The 24,988-nt window shown below is 49.4% G+C and overlaps 1 protein-coding gene across 1 annotated transcript; it reads left to right on the top strand.

Annotated features, from left to right (window-relative positions):
• The first annotated feature begins 16,842 nt into the window (after positions 1-16,842).
• LOC133354205 (major facilitator superfamily domain-containing protein 6-like protein B) lies at positions 16,843-20,607 on the top strand. Its single transcript, XM_061570861.1, has 2 exons — positions 16,843-17,026; positions 17,442-20,607. The coding sequence occupies exon 2, from the start codon at positions 17,753-17,755 to the stop codon at positions 19,784-19,786; it is 2,034 nt and encodes a 677-aa protein (XP_061426845.1). The 5' UTR covers positions 16,843-17,026; positions 17,442-17,752; the 3' UTR covers positions 19,787-20,607.
• The last annotated feature ends 4,381 nt before the right edge of the window (positions 20,608-24,988 follow it).

The raw sequence follows: 24,988 nt of genomic DNA, 5'->3' as shown, positions 1-24,988 counted from the left end.
GAAAGCAAAACGGTCATCTTCATGGTTCTTTCGGTAAAGTCACGTAGAAGGGGAATAATAAAATAAATAAAAATACAACATAATAAAATAATTCTCACGACGTTTCGGCCACAACGCAAGCAGCCGTCCTCAGATGAAGAACAGGTCTGTCAGAAAGACAGCGTCTGAATGTCTATTTTATTGTTTTGTTTTTATTATTTTATTATTTCCCTTCTACGTGACTTTACCGAAAGAACCAATAAGATGAATCCCTGCAGTCACGAAAGCTTTACATCGAAATCAAAACGGTCATGTTTAAAACGAGAGAAGTGTTGTGATGTCTAGGGCTTGTGGACTCTTACTGGCAGAGGTTCGATTTATATTCTGACTAAATGGGACTCTGACGAAATTCATTTGATTGGAAAATCTGGGTGTCTTCTTAAATGAAAGACGAATTTTGAATGCGTTGCTGGTCATTAACTTGGAATGTTGCATCCAATATCGCAGCCCAATACAAAGAGTATTGGGCTGCTATAAATGTCCGCATGATAAGCCATTACGTTGAGCTGTCATTTGTGGCCAGGTCGCTTCTGAAAAAGAGCTACATAGGCTCAGCAGGCCTTGCCTGGTAAAATAAAACGTTTAGTTTTTAAGATTTAAGACTAAATTGTGCGGTTTGATGCTTTAGCTTCGGACTAAAGTGTCTCGTAAACACTATCTCTCTCCATCCATTACTTCTATCCCAGAAACGAGTACAAATTTGCCATAGTTTTGAGTGTAAGTCGGTGTGATCAAAGGGACAATTCTTTTCATGTAAAGTGTTCGATGAAGCTGGTTTTTAGATCATCCATGAGACGTGAGGCTATGTCCACTTGGGGCATCGCATCTTACAGGAGGTCTGACATGTGAAACATGTTTAGTTTAAATGTTTTACGACCGTAGCTGCCCACATTAGCCCTTGTTAGGCGACGTGGCTATGTGGTGTTCAGAACGTTTTACATTTCGTAAAAAGAAAAGAAAAAATCGGTGTACAAAAACTTGAAAAGTTATTGAACGCACCTTCATCTGCACCACCACCACCACCAGTCTTGTCTGTACATAACATTTACCGTAGGAATAAATGTGCCTTTTTACTAACTCGTAAAGCATTCCTGGGTCTTTTCCGTTGTGCGTGTAATGGTTTAAAAGCTGTGGCATGAAGAAGTAAAAATTCCCCGCGGTGGCTGGGAACTCATCCAGTAGGACCTCGCCTGGACGCTCGCATCTGATCACGTGCTGTTTTTTGTAACTCGTTGACTTTTCACATCTTGATGCCAATATCAACGGGGGAGGCCTTCATCCAGCAGTGGAATCACAAAGTGCTGGATATGTGCAATGCCAGTTGCAGTACTGTACTTCTTGGAAGCCTCACAAAGTCTCGAGATACGTTTTCAATGTTCCTGAAAATGTTTATGTTTAACATTGAAGTCTACGGGAGCCGTTGACACTGAAGCCTATGGGAGCCTTTAACACATTCCTGCGGAGGGAACTGGTAGGAACGTTGGGTTGCTCGGTCAATGGCCAGGGTCAACGGCGGCGTGGTGTATTCCGCAAATATGCCCGACTTTGAGGGTGGGCACAAGCCGGCGTGAGTAGGTTAAACGTTGAGTTTTATAAGGGCACCACGGGGTGACCAGTTCCTCCCCACCCAGCCCCACCCCTCACACCCCCCACCCAGCCCCACCCTCCCCACCCAGCCCTATCCGACCCTCCCCTCCCCACCCAGCCCCTCCCCACCCTCCCCACCCAGCCCCTCCCCACCCTCCCCTCTCCACCCAGCCCCACCCCTCCCATTTTTGGATCCACGACGGACGGACACAATAATCCCCTGTGGGCTGGTGGAACCAGGTGGTTCCTACCAGTAACATTGAAGTATATGGGAGGATTTAACATTGGTACAACCAATTCTTATTTTTCATACTTTGATACTGGCAAAAAAGGTCCCATAGACATAAATGAGAAATACATTCTCTGATACGTGCACCGTCTGTGTCCTGTTCTCCTCTTGGCGTCCTCTGGTTTGACACTGGTGAGACGAGGCCATGAAGAAGGTTGTCTCTGGTGTACGCCAACCAGTTTAAAAGACTACGTTTATTATCAGAGCATGTTCTTGGTTCTTTCGGTAAAGTCACGTAGAAGGGAAATAAAAAAAAAATTCTCACGACGTTTCCGACAGCTCTGTTCTTCACCTGAGGACGGCTGCTTGCGTTGTGGCCGAAACGTCGTGAGATTTTGATTGTTTTATTTTTATTGTTTTATTATTTCCCTTCTACGTGACTTTAACGAAAGAACTAAGAATATAAATCCCTGCAGTCACGAAAGCTTTCAATCGAAATTTATCAGAGCATGTTCATTTTTATGTTTTACCACAGGTACGTGTGGTTAATGCAGACTTGATTCCTTGCAAAACGTGTCTATTTGGTGTTTGGACATCTTAACACCTATTTTATTGCCAGAAGGGGTAAAACATATTCTTATTTTTGATAGATTGCACTTCACATTAATTCTAGATTTGAAGCTTTCGTGACTGCAAGGATTCATACTCTTTGGTTTTTTCGGTAAAGTCACGTAGGTTAAAAGAAAACAAATGCATTAAATCACGACATTTCGGAGGCAACACAAGCTTCCGTCTTCAGGTGAAACCGTCACAGCAAAATTGCTGTATCAAGTGTTGGACAAAATTTCATACAGCAATTTTGCTGTGACGTTTTCCCTGAAGACGGAAGCTTGTGTTGCCTCCGAAACGTCGTGATTTAATTTATTTGTTTTCTTTGAACCTACGTGACTTTACCGAAAAAACCAAAGAGCACTTCACATTAATTTTACATTTGCGAAGGAAATAGCGGCGACTGCCACGTGCTCGGGACATGATTAACCGCAGCCCGTTACCACCTATGCAGGCTGAATGAAGCCAGGTAATTCCTTCTTTAGCTATTCGATGAGTTCCTTGTTTGGGACGTTGAAGGGCCATCCATCCGAGCACCCAATCGGGCCCTCAACCCTGACTCCGCTTCCGTGAGACCCCACGAGATCAGTTCCAAATTAATTTTATCCAACCAGGTGAGACCTTACGAGATTAAGATGGACTAATTTTTTGCAAGCGTGACCTGGGGCCTTTAATCTGCCGGTCGGGGAAGGTAATGGTTGCTGCCGTATGTGCGTGTTTTTAATACCATTCAAGTAATTTTCAGTGCCGTTTATCGAATGATTCAAATTCTGGACCCTGACGGCAACTCACACAATGGCCTACCCTGGGGAATGACGTCAAGGTTATGATCTTTATAGTCCACTGAGTGAATCGAACGTCGTGCAGAATTACACATTGGGGGTTGCTGCTCCCTCGGCAATAATCAGGGCGGCCGCCAGCGTGCTTATACACAGCACACTGCGTCTCCAGCTAAACAATGTTCACCAAAAATAAAACAAATTTTCCAGCAGAATTGAGACTGCTGTGAAGAAGGGTAATTGCTCGGAACGTCGTCAATTGTAGAGTATTCCCCTTGCAGGGCCACAGTGTTATTGACGAACGCTGTTGAGGCTTTGCTATTTCGTGTACCACTGACGAAGCAGGACCACAGAGTGTGTGCTCACTCCACAAGAGGTCGCTGGTAGGCAAGCGTGCGTGCGTGCCGCCTGCTCTTGCTTAATCATTGATCGCCTGTTGTAAAACCGAAGCCAACCGCTTCCCCAAACGTCCTGCAAATGATATTATCGGCCACTACGGTGCATCGTAGCCGCACTGATCAGGTCCTAGAGAGGGGAATAATTCCTAGTTTGAGCACGCTTCGTGTCGCGTCTCTCACGACAAGGAGGACCGATTGTCGGCAGTGACTGAACAGTGTGTCGATTAAATTTCGATTTAAAGCTTTCGTGACTGCAGGGATTCATCTTCTTGGCTCTTTCGGTAAAGTCACGTAGAAGGGAAATAATAAAATAAAAATATTAATTTTTATTTTATTATGTAAAAAATAAAGCTGATTAAATAATTATTTTATTATCTTTTTTTTTATTTTTTTATGATTTTATTATTTCCCTTCTACGTGACTTTACCGAAAGAACCAAGAAGATATATAGCACTTTTTCAGAAGCGAGCTGGCCACAAACGATAGCTCAGCGAGACGTGGCTTACCACGCGGAAGCAGCGAAATACTCTCAACGCGTGATTCTAAACGTGGGAGGGAGGAAAAACCGGAGGACCCGGAGAAAAATCCACGCGACTACGGGGGAGAGCGCGACGAAAACACCAAACATACAACAGGCACCAGGGTCGGGATCGAACCCACGAACCTCCTTGCACACCAGGCGAAGTAGTTAACATCTCCAAGCCACCGTGGCGCCCAATGTGTGGTCTGCAAAAGGTGTCAATTTTCGGTTCAGAGCTGGGGAAAAATGCCTTCCACCCCTGCCCTAGCACCCTGACCTTTGCCCCGACAGCTGCACACTTCCCATGGCTGTATTGCTCAATGTTGTACCTGGCCCACGTGTTGAAAATTCGGTGAGGCAGGCGCGCGCGCGCATTTTCAGTTTCTCAGTTTCATTTATTAGGTATAGCCCTGTGAGCCATGCGGCTCTTGACTCGGGTGCAACTGCAACAAAACAAAAACATGAACAAGGAACGTCTTAAAGTGATTACGCGCAACTTAAAAATCCAGGAGAAAAAGAGCAAAGTCTTCCAGAAAAAAAGCACCGTGTATCAACGCTGTGTGCAAAAATCCCGGTGAGATGCAAGTCAAACAATAACAACCATAATACAGTAGTAGGTTTTTACCATTTCAACTGGTACAAAAACTGACACCTTTATACAAGGCATCATGTTTGCAATAACCACAACACAAGTGTAGTGACATAAGAAGGGAGGGGCTGCTGGGGGCTCTGGGATCCCAGGCGAGTCCAGACGCTTAAGCCTCTGGGCGCCAGGCGCTGGGTTCCCAGGGGGTCCAGACGCTTAAGCCTCTGGGCGCCAGGCGTTGAGTTCCCAGGCGCTTAATCCCCTGGGCGCCGCCAACGGGGGGGGGGGGCTGTGTGTGCTCTGTGGGATGTCTGGTGGCGCACACGGCCCCACCCCTCGTTGGACCAGGCATAAAAGGAGAGCTCCCTAGACGATCGGGGCCAGTTGTAACTCAAGACCCAAGACCCACGACCAGCCATCTGAAGACCCTGGGATGCTGCGAGAGCCAGCGCTGGGACTCTGGAACTCCCGACTCTGGAACTCCCGACTCTACGACCTTGTGAGGGCGAGTTCCGGAGCGTAGCCAGAGTAGAGTATCTAGGCTGTGTACCTAGGCTGTGTACCTAGGCTGTAACAGAGTATCAGGACTGTTGGAGAGTTGGAGTACTGTTGGAGTGTTGTATTGTAATAAAGAAGTTACCTCTACAAGTGTCTCCGGAACCCGTTACACAAGCAGTCAAAATGCAAACAAAAAGAAACAACTCTGATAATGATATGCTCTGTCCTTGAAGTTGATTGGTCCACACCCGAGACAGCTTTTCTTAGAGCCTAGTCTCCATTGGTGTTGGACCAGATGACGCCAAAAGGCGTACAACTCAAAAACAGCGCACTATCAGAGTATTGAGAGCTCGGGGTAAGCATTTACACTGACCGCGCGGAAGAATCTGGATTAATCACGGGCAGCTGAAACCCACACTCAAACCCTGGATCCCATCCCTGGTGACTCGGTGCTCTGGTCTGGTTTAAAAAAAAATAATCTATAAAAACATCTCTTTTTATTTTACCAGGTAAGGCCCACTGAGTTGTGTAGCTCTTTATCAGAAGCGACCTGGTCATACAAATGACAGCTCAACCAAGTGGCTTGTCACGTGGCAATGTATAGCCACCAAATACTCTAAACGCGTGATTTTGTTTCTAAACGTGGAGGGGGAAAACCGGAGAACCCGGAGAAAAATCCACGCGACCACTGGGCGAGAACATACGAACTCAAAAATATGCAGGCGTCGGGGTCTCAGGATAGAACCCACAGCCTCCTGCATACCAGGCGAGGGAGTTAACATCTCACCACCGCAGTGCCAGTTTTAACATGTGTGAGTTTGTCTAAACAACAGTAACATGTGTGTGAGTTTGTCTAAACAGCAGTAACATGTGTGTAAGTTTGTCTAAACAGCAGTGACATGTGTGTGAGTTTGTCTAAACAGCAGTGACATATGTGTGAGTTTGTCTAAACAGCAGTAACATGTGTGTAAGTTTGTCTAAACAGCAGTAACATGTGTGTGAGTTTGTCTAAACAGCAGTAACATATGTGTGAGTTTGTCTAAACAGCAGTAACATGTGTGTGAGTTTGTCTAAACAGCAGTGACATGTGTGTGAGTTTGTCTAAACAGCAGTAACATGTGTGTGAGTTTGTCTAAACAACAGTGACATGTGTGTGAGTTTGTCTAAACAGCAGTGACATGTGTGTGAGTTTGTCTAAACAGCAGTGACATGTGTGTGAGTTTGTCTAAATAGCAGTAACATGTGTGTGAGTTTGTCTAAACAGCAGTGACATGTGTGTGAGTTTGTCTAAACAGCAGTGACATGTGTGTGAGTTTGTCTAAACAGCAGTGACAAGTGTGTGAGTTTGTCTAAACAGCAGTGACACGTGTGTGAGTTTGTCTAAACAGCAGTGACATGTGTGTGAGTTTGTCTAAACTGCAGTGACATGTGTGTGAGTCTGTCTAAACAGCAGTGACATGTGTGTGAGTCTGTCTAAACAGCAGTGACACGTGTGTGAGTTTGTCTAAACAGCAGTGACATGTGTGTGAGTTTGTCTAAACAGCAGTGACATGTGTGTGAGTTTGTCTAAACAGCAGTGACATGTGTGTGAGTTTGTCTAAACAGCAGTGACATGTGTGTGAGTTTGCCTAAACAGGAGTTCGTGCGCAAGAGGCAGACGGATACTTGCGTCGCCAGAGCGTGAGAGAGGATTGGGCGGCTCGAGGGAGCCTTCCTCCAGCAGTGGACACGGTCGTGACCGATGATGATAATTACGATGATAAAGTCAAATATAGAAGTTCAAAACGCATACGTACAAATCATTACCGTGTTCAAATTCAACAGTAGTTGCCACTCATGATCAACGTTTTTGGGTTTAGATCGCGTTATTTATAAATGTGTCGTAACCCTCCACCACCCGACACGGCCAATCAGTAAAAAAGTGTCACGTTGACAAAAGACAAATAGTTCACTGCTTTAGCCCACCGGTGTGTTGAAGCGTGAAACCACAACATTTACAATTTTACAATATTTGCCACGCGGAATTATATTCCCCCGTCACAGGACTGTGGAATTTCCACCACTGCCTCGGGTGAACGTGAAATGAGCATCGCCCTATACGGTAGATTAAGCAAGAGACCACTTTACATTTTGACTTTTAACATAATACTCTTAGGTTTTTTCGGTAATGTCACGTAGGTAAAAAATTAAATTATAAACGTCGTCATTTTTTTTATTTTACTTTTATTAATTTTAATTTAATTTTTTTACCTACGTGACTTTACCGAAAAAACCCTAAGAGTATGAATCCTTGCAGTCACGAAAGCTTCAAATCTCGAATTTTAACATCATGTAAAAGCACAATAGTATTTCCATACACCAGGTGCATGTAGACGTGTGGCGAGGTAATGTTGCTGGTTCATCTGCCAATCATCTCGGTCAACCCATGACACCTGGGGGTTGGTCTCGTAGCCTGCCAGCAGCGAGAACCTTCAACAACTTCGCGTGGCCTCGAAGTGCACCTGGCCTGGCACAGGCGTCGTTGTGGCGTCACCGCCACTTAGTGGCGAATGGCGCTGGGAGTTGTTGTTGTTGGTCAGGTAATGAATGGGGAGCGGTGGTGGAGTGATTAGCGCAGCTGCTCTAAACGACCCCGGCGACTCGAGTTTGATTCTCGCTCACGGCCAACACCGGTGACGATTATTTTAATCGTTCCTGGACCTCCCCTAGGTCGACTAGGCCTGAAACGAATACCTGGTGCGGTGTGTAGTAAACATCGCCACTGGGGAGACAAAGGCGGCCGGGCGTGGTGTTGACCACCCACCCCCACGGCGGGCTTCATAGGTGCTCGCGAACAGCACTTACCCCAACAGCCCGTTAATGCTACCCGGGGAATCTTTGTCTCGTTGTGAATGTTTGTCGATAAACATTGGCAAGCCGATGCCCCTTTACTGGACCATAACGAGCACAAAGGCCGATGGGGGACGACGAGTACGACGATGACATCATCGTGACGATAGCCGTGGCTGCTGAGATCTCTGTGGGATATTTACCAGATGGCTCACCGGGGGCCCTTTGGCACAAACACGGCGTTCCTGCCAAGAGGGCGACACAGCCGGGAGACAAACGGTGGCTAGAAGACAGCCCCAGGACATCAGCATCAGCAGCAGCATCAGCAGCAGCGGCAGTGCCATAGTCATGAATGTGAACATGAATTTGCATCGCGTTGTGTATGCGCCAGGTGGCCGTGAATGACATTTGAGCAAATATTCAACGTGGGGGGAAATGTACAAAGTTGTAATATTGTATCGATGAGAATTCTTATTGTTGTTTATTTAACACGCAGGGCTTAGTTTCAACCGGATCTGTCTAAAAAGCGTGTCTGTGCCCGGCACGCCGCACAATCGCGTGTCTCTTGCGACCCGGCAAACACTGGGAGAGATTAAGGTCTGGTAGAAGGTGGAGATTAGTGTGTGAAGTCAACCTGGAAATGTTAGTCGGTAAAACTTGTAGCTCGTAATTGCGTGTGCATGTGAAATACTGTGGTATGTGGCATGCTACTTTTACACCTGGAGAGTATATCTGCATTAACCGGCGGCATCTGCCAATTCATTGTTTTTTATCATCCACACCCGAGACAGCTTTCCTTTTTTTTAAGGAAAGCTGTCTCGGGTGTGGACCAATCAACTTCAAGGACAGTGCACATTATCAGAGTTATGTTTTTTGTTTGCATTATGACTGCAGGTATTGTGGTCTATGTAAACATGACTCCTTGTAAAAAAAGGTGTCAGTTTTGTTGCCAGATAGAAGGGTAAAAAAACAATTACCATATTTTTACTGGCAAATGAGGTTCCAATGGTGTGTTTTTTTTATTTTCGATTCTTGCCAGCAATGTGTTCGAGAGTTGAAATAATATTTTTATTTTACCAGATAAGGCCCATTAAGCTATACAGCAATTTTTTTCAGAAGCGACCTGGCCACAAATGATAGCTCAACGAAGTGGCTCATCACGTGGACATTTACAGCAGACAAATCACGGAAAAGCGTGCTGTTTCTAAATGTGGTGGGCAAAAAGCAGAGTATCCCAGAGTGAAATACACTGCGATCACATGGAGCACAAGCAAGCTCCAAATATACAGCAGGCGTCTCGGTCGGGATCGAACCCACGACCTCCTGTATACCAGGCGAAGTAGTTAACATCTCGCCACCGTGGCGAGATGGAGGCAATATGCTCATCGGGCGAGCTGATGTTTGAATGCGACTGATGGTTACACCAATGTCTCGTACGTGGTGTTTATTATGGAATTAGTTTACAGTACTGGTAAGGTAGCATGTAATGTTGATTTTAAACACGTCTCCTCGATTGCGTATGTTATACATTTAAATGTGTGTCCGCGTGTCATCACGTGCTCGCTATGCATGTGTCACTCGACACCGTAGACATCCTTGCAAAAAAATCAGTTTCATCTCTCGGGATTATCCAATTAAGATATATAAATGAATGAAATAAATTCAAAAAATATGTTATGGCTAGAATTACGCCCTCCGAGTGGCAACACTCATTACTTTGTGTTTTTTATTTATGTTGGCTGATAACAAATAATGTTTCTACATTTCGTCTTCTCGAGCCTGTTCACTGCTTTCGCTGCTCCTCCGACATGAAAGCTCTTTGGCCACTTTCTCAATGTTGAAGCTGAGACATGGCATAAAGTATTCATTACAACCACAAAACATTGCCAAGCATGATCATGAGCTCATGGTGGCGACCGTAATCCAGGACTGTGGGGGCAGCAGTGAAGGTTGGTGGATCACACACGGACGCTGTGAAACTCCCTTTCCGCTGCTGTCGAGGGGGTGACGTACCCAGGCTCGTATGGGATCGAGTGTTTCCCCCTCGCACGCGTGCGTTCCTTCCACGCGCTCCGGTTTTCCTCCCACATATGAACACTCATTAGTTGCCCGGTAATACCTTAACATATAGATAGGACCGCAGACCTTGGGCAATTGTTCCTAAGCGCCTTGCTCGCCCCGTGGCTGCTTCTTCCTCTCCGCTTGTCTGTGAGTCGTTCTCTCTCGAGAGAGAGAGCGAGCGAATCTCTTGCGGCGGCGGAGACGCGTTACAAAGTTGAAATTATTCTTCTTCCAAGCTGTGCATGACATGAGTCCGGGTCGCCTGGAGCGGCGTCACTCGCAGACAGCGACGCTTTTTTTTATCGCGTGGAAAGGCGTCTGCGTCTGTTTTTAATTCTTCTTCTCACAGCGAGCCAAGACGCGTGCCTCATTTGTTTCACGGAACAGCTTCTCACACTCGTGCGATCATCGCGCGGAATAGTAGAAGTCGTAGCAGCGGTGGTGCCGTCTGGCTATTGCTGTGCAAGCGCGTTACCAAGGGCGCCCTCTGAACGCAAGCGGTGCACAAGACAACGACGAAGATCCCACTTAACTGAATGCTGGGGTGCAAGCAGGGTCGGATTCAGATGTTGTAGGCCCATGGGCTGCAGATACTGTGAGAGCCCCCCAGTAATATTTTCAAAAGGAAAACAAAGTTAAATAAAAAAAGTGTTTTACAAGGCTAACAACAAATAAAATGCAACATTCACAAATGAAATGACTTTTCACTTCATCTCTCGAGGTCCTCCAGCTGACGGAAGCCACCCTGGGTTGCTAGCCCTTGAAGCCTCGTGCCTCAATCCGGCCCTGGGTGCAAGTGCTGCTGAAGGCGTGGATTGGCACACGTCCGGCCGCCTTTGTCTTCCTGGAGGTGATTACCCATCGCAGCGGCCGAGTCGGGGGCTGAGTCGACCTTGGCGATGGCCCAGGACCGGTTCAAATGTTCGCCGTGAACGGGAATCGAACTCGCGTCTCACAGTGCGCGCTAACAAGTACCATATACAAACAACAAAGACAAAGATCCCCCGTACAGACTGCAACAGACTGTTGGGGCAAGTGCTGTTAGCGAGGACCTATAAAGGCCGGCACGGCACACGAGTGGGGTGGGTGGCCATCACCACGCCACCTTTGTCTCCCCAGTGGCGATGTTTACACACAACACCAGATACTAATTTGAGGCTGAGTCGACCTAGGGGAGGCCCAGGACCGGTGTTGGCCGTGAGCGGGAATCGAACCCGAGTCGCCAGGTTCGTAGCGCAGCGCGCTAACCGCTCCACCATCGCTCCCCAACACGCACCTCCACACACGTGGTGCCCAGCGTCTTCATCACCTCCTGGTCATCGATCCGGCGCGATCACCAAGAAGAGAGAAATAATAACCCATCTCTCTTGGCAGAAGATCACAATAAAACATTCTCTCCCAGAACTTCTCGCAACAACAAAACATTCTAGTGGCGTTTGTTTTTCATAATGACTCAGTCGGGGACGAAATGCCCCGCACACTCTGCTACAGTCAAGAGAGTTGCACTTTGGCAAACAAAAATTATGGAGATACCAAATCAAATGGGATGATGCGCGTGTGTGTGTGTGTCGTCATTGGTGACCGGACTGTCACTGTCAGCTCTGTACACCCGTGAAACCATTTTCATTTAATCCTGGGTGACCGAAAACCCGGATTCGAACCCAGGTCCTGAGTAGTGCCATCTCAGCGCTCTGATCTATGAGCTACTCAAGGCCGGGTCGCCCCGTGTTTGAGTTTGCGTGACTTTGACACAGGCACCACTGTATTGCACAAACACGGGCAGCAGAGACACCACAAGCCGGCGTTTGCATGCATGCATTCAGGTCGTATTTACATTTATTAAAAGTTGTTCTGATCGTGCCCTTCACGCAAAATGCCACGGTATGAGATTTCATTATTTGTATGCCACGTGTACAATGGGATTATGTCGTTTGAGAGGACGGGTTTTCGTTATGGTTGGTGGATTAAACAAATAATGTACATCTTTGGTCAGCTGTTTGTCATATTTGTGATTTGGAGCAAGGCATCTGGTAATGGTGGTGTTGATGATGAGGATTATGGCGGCAATGAGTATTATTGTACATCGTGGATAATAAGAGGACAGTGCCGAAACATCCATTGTTGTACTGTACCTTTCCATGTGCTCATCAATCCACAGTGACCAGCGGGGTAAAGTATGGTCAAATAACCCCCATCAACATGCATAATGTTGGAAAGCCCTCACTCATCCAGCAGTAGATTGAGTAACGAGCTGTACATGATGACCAATTTCCCTCTCTCGAATCGCTCTCTAGGTGCAGCCTCGAGTCGAGAGGTCTATCTGCCAGCAGTGGGCGTAGAGGAAGCATTTGCGCCTTCTCTGTACCTGTGTTACTCTCTCTCTCTCTATGTATCTTAGTGATATCTGTCTGCTTATATGTCTGTCTATAGTTTTTCTGGTTAGAATTTTTTGTTGCTATTTCATTTATACCTGATGATGATTGCTTGTGTTGCAATCGAAACGTCGTGATTTTTATTTTATTTTACTTTTATTAATTTTTTTTTTGACCTACGTGACTTTACCGAAAAAACCTAAGAATATTTAACCGCGTCTTACCTCCGTGTTCTAAATCTCAAATATCGCCACGGGAAACTTTGCGTTTTGCTCTTGGTGGGGTGGGTGGAAGTGAAGGCAAATAAGTATAACCCGTAAAAAAAAGTTTTTCACTCTAAATCCTTTATATGCGTGGCGGCTAGAGTCCTCTCGTCCTCTGGCTTGAGATGGCTGCCACCTATGGGTCAGATGATTGTCTGCAGTATTAAACAATTGGTAATTAAATATTTAATTTGTTTTCCCTAAACAATGTAAAATTTTGGAAAAAAAATTTCACGAACATTAATTGTCTCGCACAACGAGTCTGTGTGCAAAATGTCAGCTCGATTGGATCACGGGAAGTGGGTTAACAAACGACCGAAAGGTTTGCACGGTCGTAAGCAAGCAAGCAAGCACGCAAGCACGCAAGCAAGCAAGGAAGCGAACTTAATATAAAGGATTTAAAAAGCGGTCAGGCCCCGATAACCGATGATGGTCAATCGTATAAACGCTGACCGGGTATGTGACCCGGCGCTGTGAGTCACGCAGCGAGTGAATTTCATGATGAATTGTCACTCAGCTCCTGCTGGTGATTGCGCAGGGCGTGTCGCTCCTACGCACCAACCATCCCTCCCCAACCCCTCCCGCATAGCCTGTAACAGACTGTCGGGGCAAGTGCTGGGTGGTCAGCACCACGCCCGACCGCCTTTGTCTCCCCAGAGGCGATGTTTTAACGCACCGCACCAGATATTTATTTGATGCTTAGTCGACCTAGGGGAGGCCCAGGACCGTTTCGGATAATCGTTGCCGGCGGTGTTCGTGAGCGGGAATCGAACCCAGGCGGTCGGGTTCGTAGCGCGGTGCGCTAAAGCACGACGCGACCGCTTGACACGCGGGTGAATTGATGACGGATTCTCAGTCCGCTCCTGCTGGTGCATGAGATGGGGGGTGAAGCTCCTGCACACACACAACTCACTGACTCACGCTCCCTCGTGACTGGCTCTCCGCCACAACGGGTCAAGCGAGCCAAGGTGCCTACCCTCTGTGTGACCCCACCACCAATCAACCGGACAGTCAACTTGCGAAACACAAAAATATATATACTGGTTCATACTCTTTGGTTTTTTCGGTAAAATCACGTAGGTGAAAATTTAAATAAATTAAATCACGACGTTTCGTGCGCGTCCTTCTATAGGTGGGGAAAACTTAGCGGTTGTGCTTTCGCTAAGTTGTCCCCACCTGAAGAAGGATGCTTGTGTTGCGCCCGAAACGTCGTGATTTAATTTATGTTAATTTTTACCTACGTGACTTTACCGAAAAAAACCAAAGAGTATGAATCCTTGCAGTCACGAAAACTTAAAATCTAGAAATATAAACTGGTTGTGCTTTCGACAACAGTTGTGGAACCAATCGACAACTCGTATTTCATCCGAGTTCGATTCGCGGCCACGGCTATAGCGTGTGACATCTGAACGTGCATGGCGAGGTATGGTCGGTCATACTCGACCTCATGATCGACACGGCGTGGGGAGGCCCTTCATCCAGCAGTGGATTGACAACGGACTGTGTTTTTTTCTTCTTGGTTCTTTCGGTAAAGTCACGTAGAAGGGGAATAATAAAATAAGAAAAATAAAACATAATAAAATACAATTCTCACGACGTTCCAGCCACAACGCAAGCAGCCATCCTCAGGTGAAGAACAGGTCTGTTTATTTGAATTCGATTTCAATTGCACGGCTTCAATTGCACGACAGAAACAAATATCAACACAAAATATCGGTCGCTGCGTGTAGCTAGCTCCCTACCGCCTCCCCACGCCGTGCGGGGGGAGAGCGGAGAGGCGGGAGCATAGCAGTACCGCCCAACGACGGATGTGGCTGAATTTCCCTCTGCTGTAAAACGCCGTACATTGCATGACACATCCCCGGATGAGATCCGTCGATTTAAATTCTCACCATCTTATTGTTTGGGTCTTTGGGTAAAGTCACGTAGATAGGTTCAAAGAAAATAACAACAAAAACTACGACGTTTCGATCGCAACACAAGCGTTCGAACGCTTGTGTTGCGATCGAAACGTCGTAGTTGTTGTTATTTTTGTTATTTTCTTTGAACCTGTCTACGTGACTTTACCGAAAGACCCAAGGAATATGAATTCCTGCAGTCACGAAAGCTTTAAGTCGAGATTGTTCCCGCCGTCTTGCAAACGTGAACCCAGAAGGGAGAGGTACGAGGCTGATCGCGACAAAGATCCCCCGTGTAGCCTTAGCGGACTTTTTTGGGGCAAGTGCCGCTTTGCGAGTAGCACCAATTAAGGCCAGAACGGCACACGAGGGGGTGGGTGGCCAGCACCACGCCCGGCCGCCTTTGTGTCCCGTCCACACGCACGAACACTTCACAGCACAACGCAATTGATCCATTTTAAGCACTCGTGGGTACTGAATCCCGCCTCTACTGCAAATTGTCCTTCGTGTCAACGCTCATTAATTCAAAAGCTGGCTTGGCTGTGCATGAGGTGGGGGTGCGCGTGGCACCTGTGCGTGTGTGCGTGTGTGCACGTGTGCGCGCGTGTGTGTCCGTGCGTGTGTGTCCGTGCGTGTGCGTGTGTCGACGCAAGGTGCCACACGCACTCCCACCTCATCCACAGCCAAGCCAGCTTTTGAATAAATGAGCGTTAACACGAAGGGCAATGTGCAGTGGGGAGCGGTAGTGTAGCGGTTAGCGCTACGCTGCGCTACGAACCTGGCGACCCGAGTTCGATTGGCCGCTTACGGCTAAAATTAGTGACAATTATTTTAACCGATCCTGGGCCTCCCCTAGGTCGACTCAGCCTCAAATGAGTACCTCGTGCGGTGTTTAAACATCGCCACTGGGGAGACAAAGGCGGCCGGGCGTGGTGCTGGCCAACCACCCCCTCGTGTGCCGTTCTGGCCTTTATAGGTGCTCGCTAACAGCACTTGCCCCAACAGTCTGCTACAGGCTACACGGGGATCTTAGTCTTTGTTTGTCGACTCAGTCTCAAATAAGTACCAGGCGAGGTGTATCGACATCATAACTAGGGATACAAAGGTGGCCGGGGCGGGGTGCTGGCCCCCCAACCCCCTCGTGGTGCCTTGCCCGGTCTTCGTCGGTGCTGCGCGCTAACAGCACTTGCCCCAACAGTCTGTTGGAGGCTATACGGGGGACCTTTGTGTCTTTGGAACGTTATTGCAGCCGGCTGGACGACTGATTACACGCTCGACTAACGAGTTTGGTATCAGCAGCCTGATTGTAATCTCGTCGCCGTCCGATCAGCGGCGAGGAAGATTGCAGTCACCACACCATCGTCACATGATGATGGTGGTGATCATCACCAGTCTGAACTTTTCCCACCATTATTTAAAAGGCGATAACGAAGCGATGGTAGGTGGGTTGTGTGGGTGGCAGGGTGGACGCTCCATACAAAAGACAAAGATCTCCCGTGTAGCCTTAAGAGAGAGTTGGGGCAAGTTCTGTTGGCGAGTAGCACCTGAGAAGGCACACCGGGTAGGGCACACAAGGAGTGTGGGGGGGCCAGCACCACGCCCGACTGCCTTTGTCTCCCCAGTGCTGATGAGGTTTACACACTGCACCAGCTACCATGGGCTGAGGTTGCGAAGTGAGGTCACGGGGGGGGGGCACGGGGGGGCACGGGGGGCACGGGGGGGGCACGGGGGGGCACGGGGGGGGCACGGGGGGCACGGGGGGGCACGGGGGGGGCACGGGGGGATCAACTGGGCACGTTTATCAATTTATTTTCAGTACTTTATAATTAACATAAAACATATATCAATTAATGATATGCCCCCGCGATTCCTAATGTGGGCTACAAAGCGAAACCCTGCCCCCCCCCCCCCCCCCCAAATCGAAAAGTCAAACTTCGCCTATGCCGGGTAACCCGTTTAATGCCGAGTCAACCTATTGGGAGGACACACCACACGTGCGCCCGCCAATGCAATTAGCACGTCTGAAACTCGAGCGGGGATGGGGAGTCGTTGGGGTGGAGGGGTGGGAGCGTGTGGGTGATTATTAATTGGTTGCAAGTGCGGAGTCGGAGTGGGGCGTTTCTCTCTCTCTCTCTTTCGCTCGAGGAGTGGGGGCGATCAAGACTTTGCTGGGACGTGCAGAGCCGCGCCCTTTGCGCTCCGTGTGGTGGAACCGGCGACCCGCGTTCGTCCTCCTCCGCTGCTTTGTTAGAAAAAAGAAAAGGTTGATCTATCGAGTTTTCTCGAGGGCTGTCGGGACAGCCTGTGCTCGCCTCGTGCGGAGCGGTGTTTACACCACCACCCCCGTGATCTTGCGCGGTAAGTTTCGGTGCGCGTGGCGTGTTTCTTCGGGAGTGAATCGCCACCCAAAGAGTAGAAATTGACCACGGAGAAGACTCCACCGTTGCTTGCCACCGTGTCCCGGTCAAACAATTGTCACGCGCTCGGAGATTTGGTAACGCCAGGGCTTGCTGCCGTGTCTCTCCGTCTCTCGCTCGCGCGGACGGATGGAATTAAGCTGGCAGCTAGATGCGTGCTCTCGTGGGTGGGCCCGTGGGTGTTTGTGCATGGGTGGGTGGGTGTCTGTGTGCGTGGGTGGGTGTCTGTGTGCGTGGGTGTGTGGGTGAGTGCGCAAGCCACTGCAGTGACGCGACACGCGACCATGGGCACCACGCAGGATTTAAAGTCGTGCGCTCGCCGCTGATGTTCTCGCTGTCCGATGTTTCTCGCGCAGGTGACGGTCGGTTGGTGAGAGCGCAAGAGGGCACGTTGACATCCGAGCGGTAACAGCCTTGACCAAGAAGCGTCGAGCTAGAACGGAGAAGAGCATTTGTGCCAAGTCTTTAATGACATCCATTGCTTAAACTTTTACGCGCGTACGACGGCCGAGTTGGCCATTGGCACGCGTTGGCATCATCCAGCTGTAGTCGTCGTCGTCGACCGCCACAATCGGAAGCAGACTCTATTTTCAAACAACATCTCTCTAACACACGCACACACACATCCACATAACAAAAAAAATACATAAACACCGCCGGGGACCCAATGGCTTCAAAATCGCGGAGCGTGCGCCGCGCCTTGGCCGTGGCCAATTCATTCGAGGTGTTGTACCGCGCCTCCCTCTGCTGCCTGCTACCCTTCATCCCCATCTACCTGAGGCACCTGGGCATCAGCGCCGACGCTCTCGGGGTGATCTCGGCGGTGCGCTCTCTGCTCGCGCTCGGCCTGGCACCGCTGCTGAGCCGCTGCTGGGCGGGCTCGGCGAGCGGCCTCCGAATTGGGATGGTGGCCTTCCTGCTCGTGGCCGTAGCGGCCAATTTGAGTCTGACGGCCATCAAGCCGGACGGCTACGGTGTTGGTGATGACGGAGCGCTCTCTCCTCTTGCTGCTGCTGCCGGCCGTCTAAAAGATCATCGCTATGGGGACAACGCAGATACGGAAGGATGCGCTACCGGGTGGACACTGGTGGTGGAACCTGCTTCTGATATTCATCGCAGCGGTTGGCCGTTTGCGAGACCCAAAGCGAACACCAACAGCAGCAGCAGCAGCACCACGCCGCAGCCCAACGCTACCGCGTGGACGTCCAACAGCACTCTGCGGGAGTCATCAGCAGCGCTACTGCCAGCTGTCGACAACAGCAGCAGCAGCAGCGCTGTTCCACCAACAGCACCCGCGTCCACCGCGAACACCACCCACCCGGAGCAGCAGCAGCGGGGAGTGAACGTGAGCGACCGCGGTTCGGTCACGTCGGGCACTCCTCGCGGGGTCGCCCTGCTACGCGACGTGTTCCTGCAGGAGCCCGCGTTCTTCTACGTCCTCCTGGCCGTCAGCACGGCCGGGGTGTGCCTGTCCACGGTGCAGGCCGCGAGCCGGAGCTCTCTGCGCTCCTACATCAGGAAGCGAGCGGCCTCCGCGGCTCTCGACGGCGGCGCTTCGGCCGCGGTGGCCGCGCTCGCTCCGGCCTCGTGGCCCCGCTACTCGGGGTCCCTGGGTCGCAGGGCGGGCTACGTGGCGGCGGCCGTGGCGGTGTTCGGCGTCTGCGCCGTCGTGGCCCACCTGGACTGCATCATCGCGCTCGGGATGAGCAGACTGACCGTGCACTTTTACGCGTTCTCGCTCGGCTCCTCGTTGGCCATGCTGCCAGCGCTCTTCTACCCTTCGTCGTCATCATCGCCGTCGTCGTCGTCACCGTCGTCTTCATCGCCGTCGACGAAGGTCGCCCACTCCGAGAAGACCTCCCAGCAACTGCTGGATGGCGCCGTGGCGAGACGTGAGCGGGTCCGCGGAGTCGCTTACCTCGTCGCGGCGTTCGTGTCCGGAGTCGGTGCCGTGTCCGTGGACAACTTCCTCTTCTGGCACCTCGAAGACGCGGGAGGCACGCAGCTGCTGCTCGGCTCCTCCGTGGCCGCGGCGTGCCTGGCCAAGGCGGTGTTCTTCACCTCGCAGTGCTCCCACGCAGCCGATGACGAAGCGACCGCCTCGCCGCGGTGCACCCGCTGCGCCGTCTGCTCGCCTCGCGTGCCGCCCGGCGTCTCGGCTTTCCTCGCCCTCGCCTGCACCGCCGGGCAGCTGGGCGCATTCTCCTTCGTCTCGTCGGCGCCGTGGCTGGTGTTGCCCGCACAGCTCCTCTCCGTGCTGGGCGGCCCGGCTCTGCGCAGCTCATCCATGCGCCACTCGGAGCGGAGCCAGGTTGGCGCCGGGGGCGCAGCGAGCACCGAGGGACACCTGGGACCCGAAGGAGTCGCGTGGGTGATCGGGAGGGACCGCCTGTTCGCGCTGTGCCACGGCCTCGGCTGCGCGGCCGGAGGAGTGGCGAGCGGTGTGCTCGTCGCCGGCTATGGCTACGAGGTGCTGTTCCGAGCGTGCGCTGTCGGCACGGCCACGTGGGCCGTGATCTTTGCCGTCGTGCAGCTGCTGTGCCGGAAGCCGCGCGTGCGTTACTCGCACCTGCTCGCCAGAACGTCCAGAGACGACGACGACGACTTCGCGTACAGCGAGGACGATTCGGATTCCGAGGAGGAGGAAGAGGGGGAGGAGGATGGTAGCACCAAGAAGCTTCTGCCCGGCACGGACGCTTGAGGGTTGATGCCGGTTTGTGGGTCGTGGTGGGTGTTGTTGTTGTTAAATTTCAAGTTCACGTTGGAGAGGGGCGATGGTTGTTTTTTTTTTAACCAGGTGAGAACTCGGGAGACCAGGATGACTCTCGTTTGCAATAGTTACCTGGGATGATGATGATGATGATGGTGGTGGTGGAGCTGAAAAGAGGTGCTGTGTGATTGTGGTCCCTAATTGGTTGGTTATCTTCAAGACCCCCCCCCCCCACCATGCTCCATCTGATGGACATTGATCACCGCTGACTCGTAAAACTGGCTCCTTAATAATCTTGCAACAATTGTAATTTGGCCCCTATATCGTTAGCCAACAATTGGTAATTGTTTACTAAATGTAGTGAATGTTACCAATTGTTATGCGTTAGCTGAATTTGTCATTTTATACAAACTGAAACCCGTAAGCGCGCATCCTCTTTCATCAGTCATCCGCAAATCGTATTCATCAACCGTATCGCCATGATACTAATCCTCCCATCGGTCATCAATCACTCTTGATCATGATCATTATTTATAATCCTCGCGTCCATCCTTTCGATGCATTTTCCCTTCGGCTCATCAATCTTCCCTTCATTATAATCCTCATCGCGTCATCGCCCCCCCCCCCCGTCAACCCCCCCCCCCGTCAACCCCCCCCCCCCCCGGCGCCCATCCATCTACACGCAACCCGTGTTTCGTCATTGTCACGGCCGCGTCCTCTCAGCGCTCGGGAGAAAGCATCGCATTGACAACGCGTGCTCTTCTTCTTGGTTCTTTCGGTAAAGTCACGTAGAAGGGAAGTAATAAAATAATAAAAAGAAAACATAAAATAATAAAGAAAACATAATAAAATAATAAAAAGAAAACATAATAAAATAATATAATAATATATTTTTATTATTTTATTACTTCCCTTTTACGTGACTTTACCGAAAGAACCAAGAAGATGAATCCCTGCAGTCACGAAAGCTTTAAATCGAAATTTAACGCGTGTTGTGTTTGCTTGGCGTTCCCGTGTTGATGTGTTAGTTGCGATTTTGATGGCGACACATTTTCCGCGCTTCGAGTTTCCCGTAAGCTTCCCATCACGACGCCACAGCAGCCCTGAGTCAATCCAACACTGCCTGGAAGACACCCAACCCCACGCCGTGTCGCTTACAAGGGTTTGTTTGACCATACTTCACCACGCCAGTGAAATGTGGGTTGGCGAAGGGGTAAACCTTGGACCGGCTTCCGTTATCATTCGCCGCCCATGTTGTACCGTGGCCAGGAGTCTAACTTAAATCGGCCGGGTTCGTAGCGCATTGCGCTAACCACTGCTCCACCACGTAGCTGCCCTTACTTTGCTGTATAAACAGTCTCGGCAGGTGACCATCAGCATTTACCTATCTGGGTTACATGGACCGCACGTTGTCGCGCAAGAATAAGAATGAGACACGCATGCGGTGTTATTTCGCGACAGCTGGAGAGCAGTGGTCGCACCGCTCAGCGCTCTAAATCTTAAAAACGACGACAATGTCCAGAGAGAGGTGGGCTAAGCCATGCACAAGGGCACTGAATGTCCGCTCGGGTTTCGTTTTTCACGTGGAAATTGCCGAAGCGCCGTCCACTGTAAAACAATGATCGTTAAAGACCCCGATATGGCCCATCATCGTCACAATGATAAGCCATTCATGGTATATCCTTGCATAAAGTATAGTTTTTTTCAATTGCCTCTCACCTGGTTGACTAGGACACGTAAAGTATATTTAAAGCACTTGGGGACTACATGCCCCACGAGTGATGTTGAGTAGAATGTATGCAAACGCGGTAGACTCGTGTGTAAACGTTCTTATAGCTGTTCGCATCGGACGAGGAGTGTAAAGAGGTGGGCCACGTCTCAGATGTCGGAGCTGGCTGGCCACATGGTGGCTTCAAACGGAGTTCTCGAGTGTAGCGAGCTGATGGTCTCGGTACAGTCGCCAATGATGACTGCACAAAATGATCGTACGAGTAGATACCAAACGTTGATATATTTTGACTGTGGTGTGACCAACATTGCTCCTCTGTATAGCAGGGCGCGTCGGAAGATTTTTTTGTGTGTAAGCACCCCGACTTTGTGGATCTGAGTAATCTCGGTAGTAGTTCGGCTGCGATGTACACTTCCGCGGTCCGTTCTCGAACCCAGGGGGTGGGGGGGGGGTGAAGGTGTCCCCTGCACTGCTGCTGCTGTGTGAGGGTTCCGACTTGGGATCGTTGTGTTCGCGTGACGCCGGGGAGCACAACGATGGAGAGAAGTTGGGAGCGGGGTTGGTGAAGGGGGTTCAATTTGGCTGTAATGCGTCCAATTCAACGGCTCCAATTATTGATCCTTAAGTTCACTCTCAATGCGTGCGAATGAATGTTTGTCTTAGGCCGTTCGTATTTGCCCTATGTAAATGATTTCACGTGACCCAGTCACCCAAAGGCTCCTATATTGACCGCTTTAAAACAAGAAAATCGATCTTGAAATCGAATCGCGACGGTGGTTAGGGGTGAACATCGCGTCCGTGTCGCATGTTCGGTGCAGACTCCGCGGGGCATGGATGCTGTTTCATGTGGCTGCTATGCAGACACGCGTGTGTGTCACTATATACATGTTGCAGTGTGCGATGATATTGTGTAATTTCATGGATATAATAATTGTCGTTTTCGACTCGTCAACGTTCATGCGAAACGAGTTGTGGGGCAGGGGGGGGGCATCATGCATACTTGTAGATTATATATATTAAACGCTGTCCAACAAGTGTTTTTGTCTTTGGAAGCATTTCATTATTATAACAGCACGGAAGCCGACTGGTAGCTGTGATTGCAAAATGCGTTTTGTGGTATCGATTTATTTTTTGGCAAACCCCCCCCCCAACCTTTTTTTGTTTGACCGGTTCGCAAAGGAAAGAACCCTTCATATGAACACGGGTCTACTCTTCCGTTTTGGTACGAGAGCTATATATACATAGTGCACATTCGCCGCCCTCTCAATCTTGTTTGTAAATCCTATGAAGGCAATATTGTGACTTCGAAATGCCTTGTAAATACATGGGGCACGGTGGACTTGTTGCCACAAGATGAGAGCTATTTGAATTCTAGGGTGACGCAAAGCCTTGAATGTGTAAGTCGTGATCTCCCGGGGTGGGCGTTGTGGAATACTGTGGCTTACAAGTTTAGAAGTTAAACCACTTCTTCGTTGCGCTATCATCTGTGGCCAGGTCGCTTTTGAAAAGGCGCTATATAGCTCGGTGGGCCTTGCCTGGTAAAAAAAAAAAAAAATAGTTCATCATCTTGGTTCTTTCGGTAAAGTCACGTAGAATGGAAATAATAAAAATAAAACATTAATTTTATTATTATTTACATTCTACGTGATTTTACCGAAAGAACCAAGAAGATGAATCCCTGCAGTCATGAAAGATTTACATCGAAATAATAGTTTAGTTTAGTTTAAGTTGTGTGAGTTTGGGTGTAAAAAAAGAAAAAAATCCCTCTGATAAAATGAGAACGGCAAATGACGTTCCATGTGCTTCATTTTTAACTGTCAAGACTCCACATCGGCCGTAGCGGGTTACGCGACACCATGTGTGTGTGAGGGAGTACACGAGTCGTGCGTCATGTGTGTGTGCGAGGGAGTACACGAGTCGTGCGTCATGTGTGTGTGCGAGGGAGTACACGGGTCGTGCGTCATGTGTGTGTGCGAGGGAGTACACGGGTCGTGCGTCATGTGTGTGCGAGGGAGTACACGGGTCGTGCGTCATGTGTGTGTGCGAGGGAGTACACGAGTCGTGCGTCGTGTGTGTGCGAGGGAGTACACGGGTCGTGCGTCATGTGTGTGTGCGAGGGAGTACACGGGTCGTGCGTCGTGTGTGTGTCTTCTAGATTTGAAGCTTTCGTGACTGCAAGGATTCGTATTCTTAGGTTTTTTTTCGGTAAAGTCACGTAGATGAAAAAAATAATAATACAAATAAATAAAAAGTACTTTTTATTTTTCATCTTCATGACTTTACCGAAAGAACCAAAGAGTATATGAAATGATTCCAATTAGCCGATGCCGTGACCCTATCTCTGCGTGTTTGCCAATTGCAAGCCAAAAGTAAACAACTGGGTGAGTGATTTGGTAAAGAGGGACTTAAAGGTAGATCTAAATCTGTAGACCAAAATATACAATGGTACACGTTTGTTTTCATTTCGGCTTTACTTTTCCAAAGCAAATATATCTTTAATAAAAAAAATTCAGCCCTTTGGTAATCTATTGCTGAAGATTCATACTCTTAGTTCTTTCGGTAAAGTCACGTAGGTAAAAAATGAAATTAAAATTAATAAAAAATAAAAACAATAAAATCACGACGTTTCGGAGGCAACACAAAATCTGTATCAAGTGATACAGATTTTTTGCTGTGACAGTTCCACCTGAAGACGGAAGCTTGTGTTGCCTCCGAAACGTCGTGATTTTTATTATTCTTATTTTATTAATTTTAATTTCATTTTTTACCTACGTGACTTTACCGAAAGAACTAAGAATGAATCCTTGCAGTCACGAAAGCTTCAAATCTAGAATATTGCTGAAGACTTCCCCCCCCCCCCCCCCCCCACCATGCACTCCCGCCTCCAGCTTGTTGGTCACGGGCTTGTTTGACCATACTTCACCTCGCTGGTCGGTGCGGGTTGGTGAAGGGAAGGGCCCAGGACTGCCTTCGGAATGTCACTCGCCATTGCATCTAGCCCGTGGCCCGGAACGAAACCCACAGTGCGGTGTGTTCACCGTTGCCCCACCGCTCCCGGCAAATCGGTTGAACGTCTTCGTGCAGACGGAAACAATACTTCCTCTACACGAACAGCTTTCTGCCGTTGTGACTTGCGGGGTATATATTCAAATGTAGCTCGGATTCGGCTGCACGGGACTGCGTGTTGCTCAATGAACATGAAATATATTTGAAAGCATTTCAAGCACGCGTCGTGTTTGTGGTTTTCGCGTGGAGGGCGTTTAAAATCTGCAGCTCTGCCCAATGCCTCGCTCGCAGTCCCGAGATCCCGGCTCGGGAAACCACCTCGACCGACTACTTCCACGCTTACCAGAAGCTCGTGGTGAAGAAGTCCGAGTTGCCCACGTTTTACCCCACCACACGTGACCTGCCGTTTGACGGGTGGACCCATTGATTTAAGTTTTCAGTTTTCAGTTTCATTTATT

This window comes from Lethenteron reissneri, chromosome 46 (assembly GCF_015708825.2).
Source record: "Lethenteron reissneri isolate LAM-NWPU_2019-01 chromosome 46, ASM1570882v1, whole genome shotgun sequence".
NCBI classification, from domain to species: domain Eukaryota; kingdom Metazoa; phylum Chordata; class Hyperoartia; order Petromyzontiformes; family Petromyzontidae; genus Lethenteron; species Lethenteron reissneri.
Note: the sequence above shows the minus strand (reverse complement) of the source record. Positions and strands in the feature narration are given on the sequence as shown.

What these genes read in the sequence shown, in the direction of transcription:
- LOC133354205 (XM_061570861.1), top strand. Translation starts at nt 17,753, where the DNA reads ATGGCTTCAAAATCGCGGAGCGTGCGCCGCGCCTTGGCCGTGGCCAAT.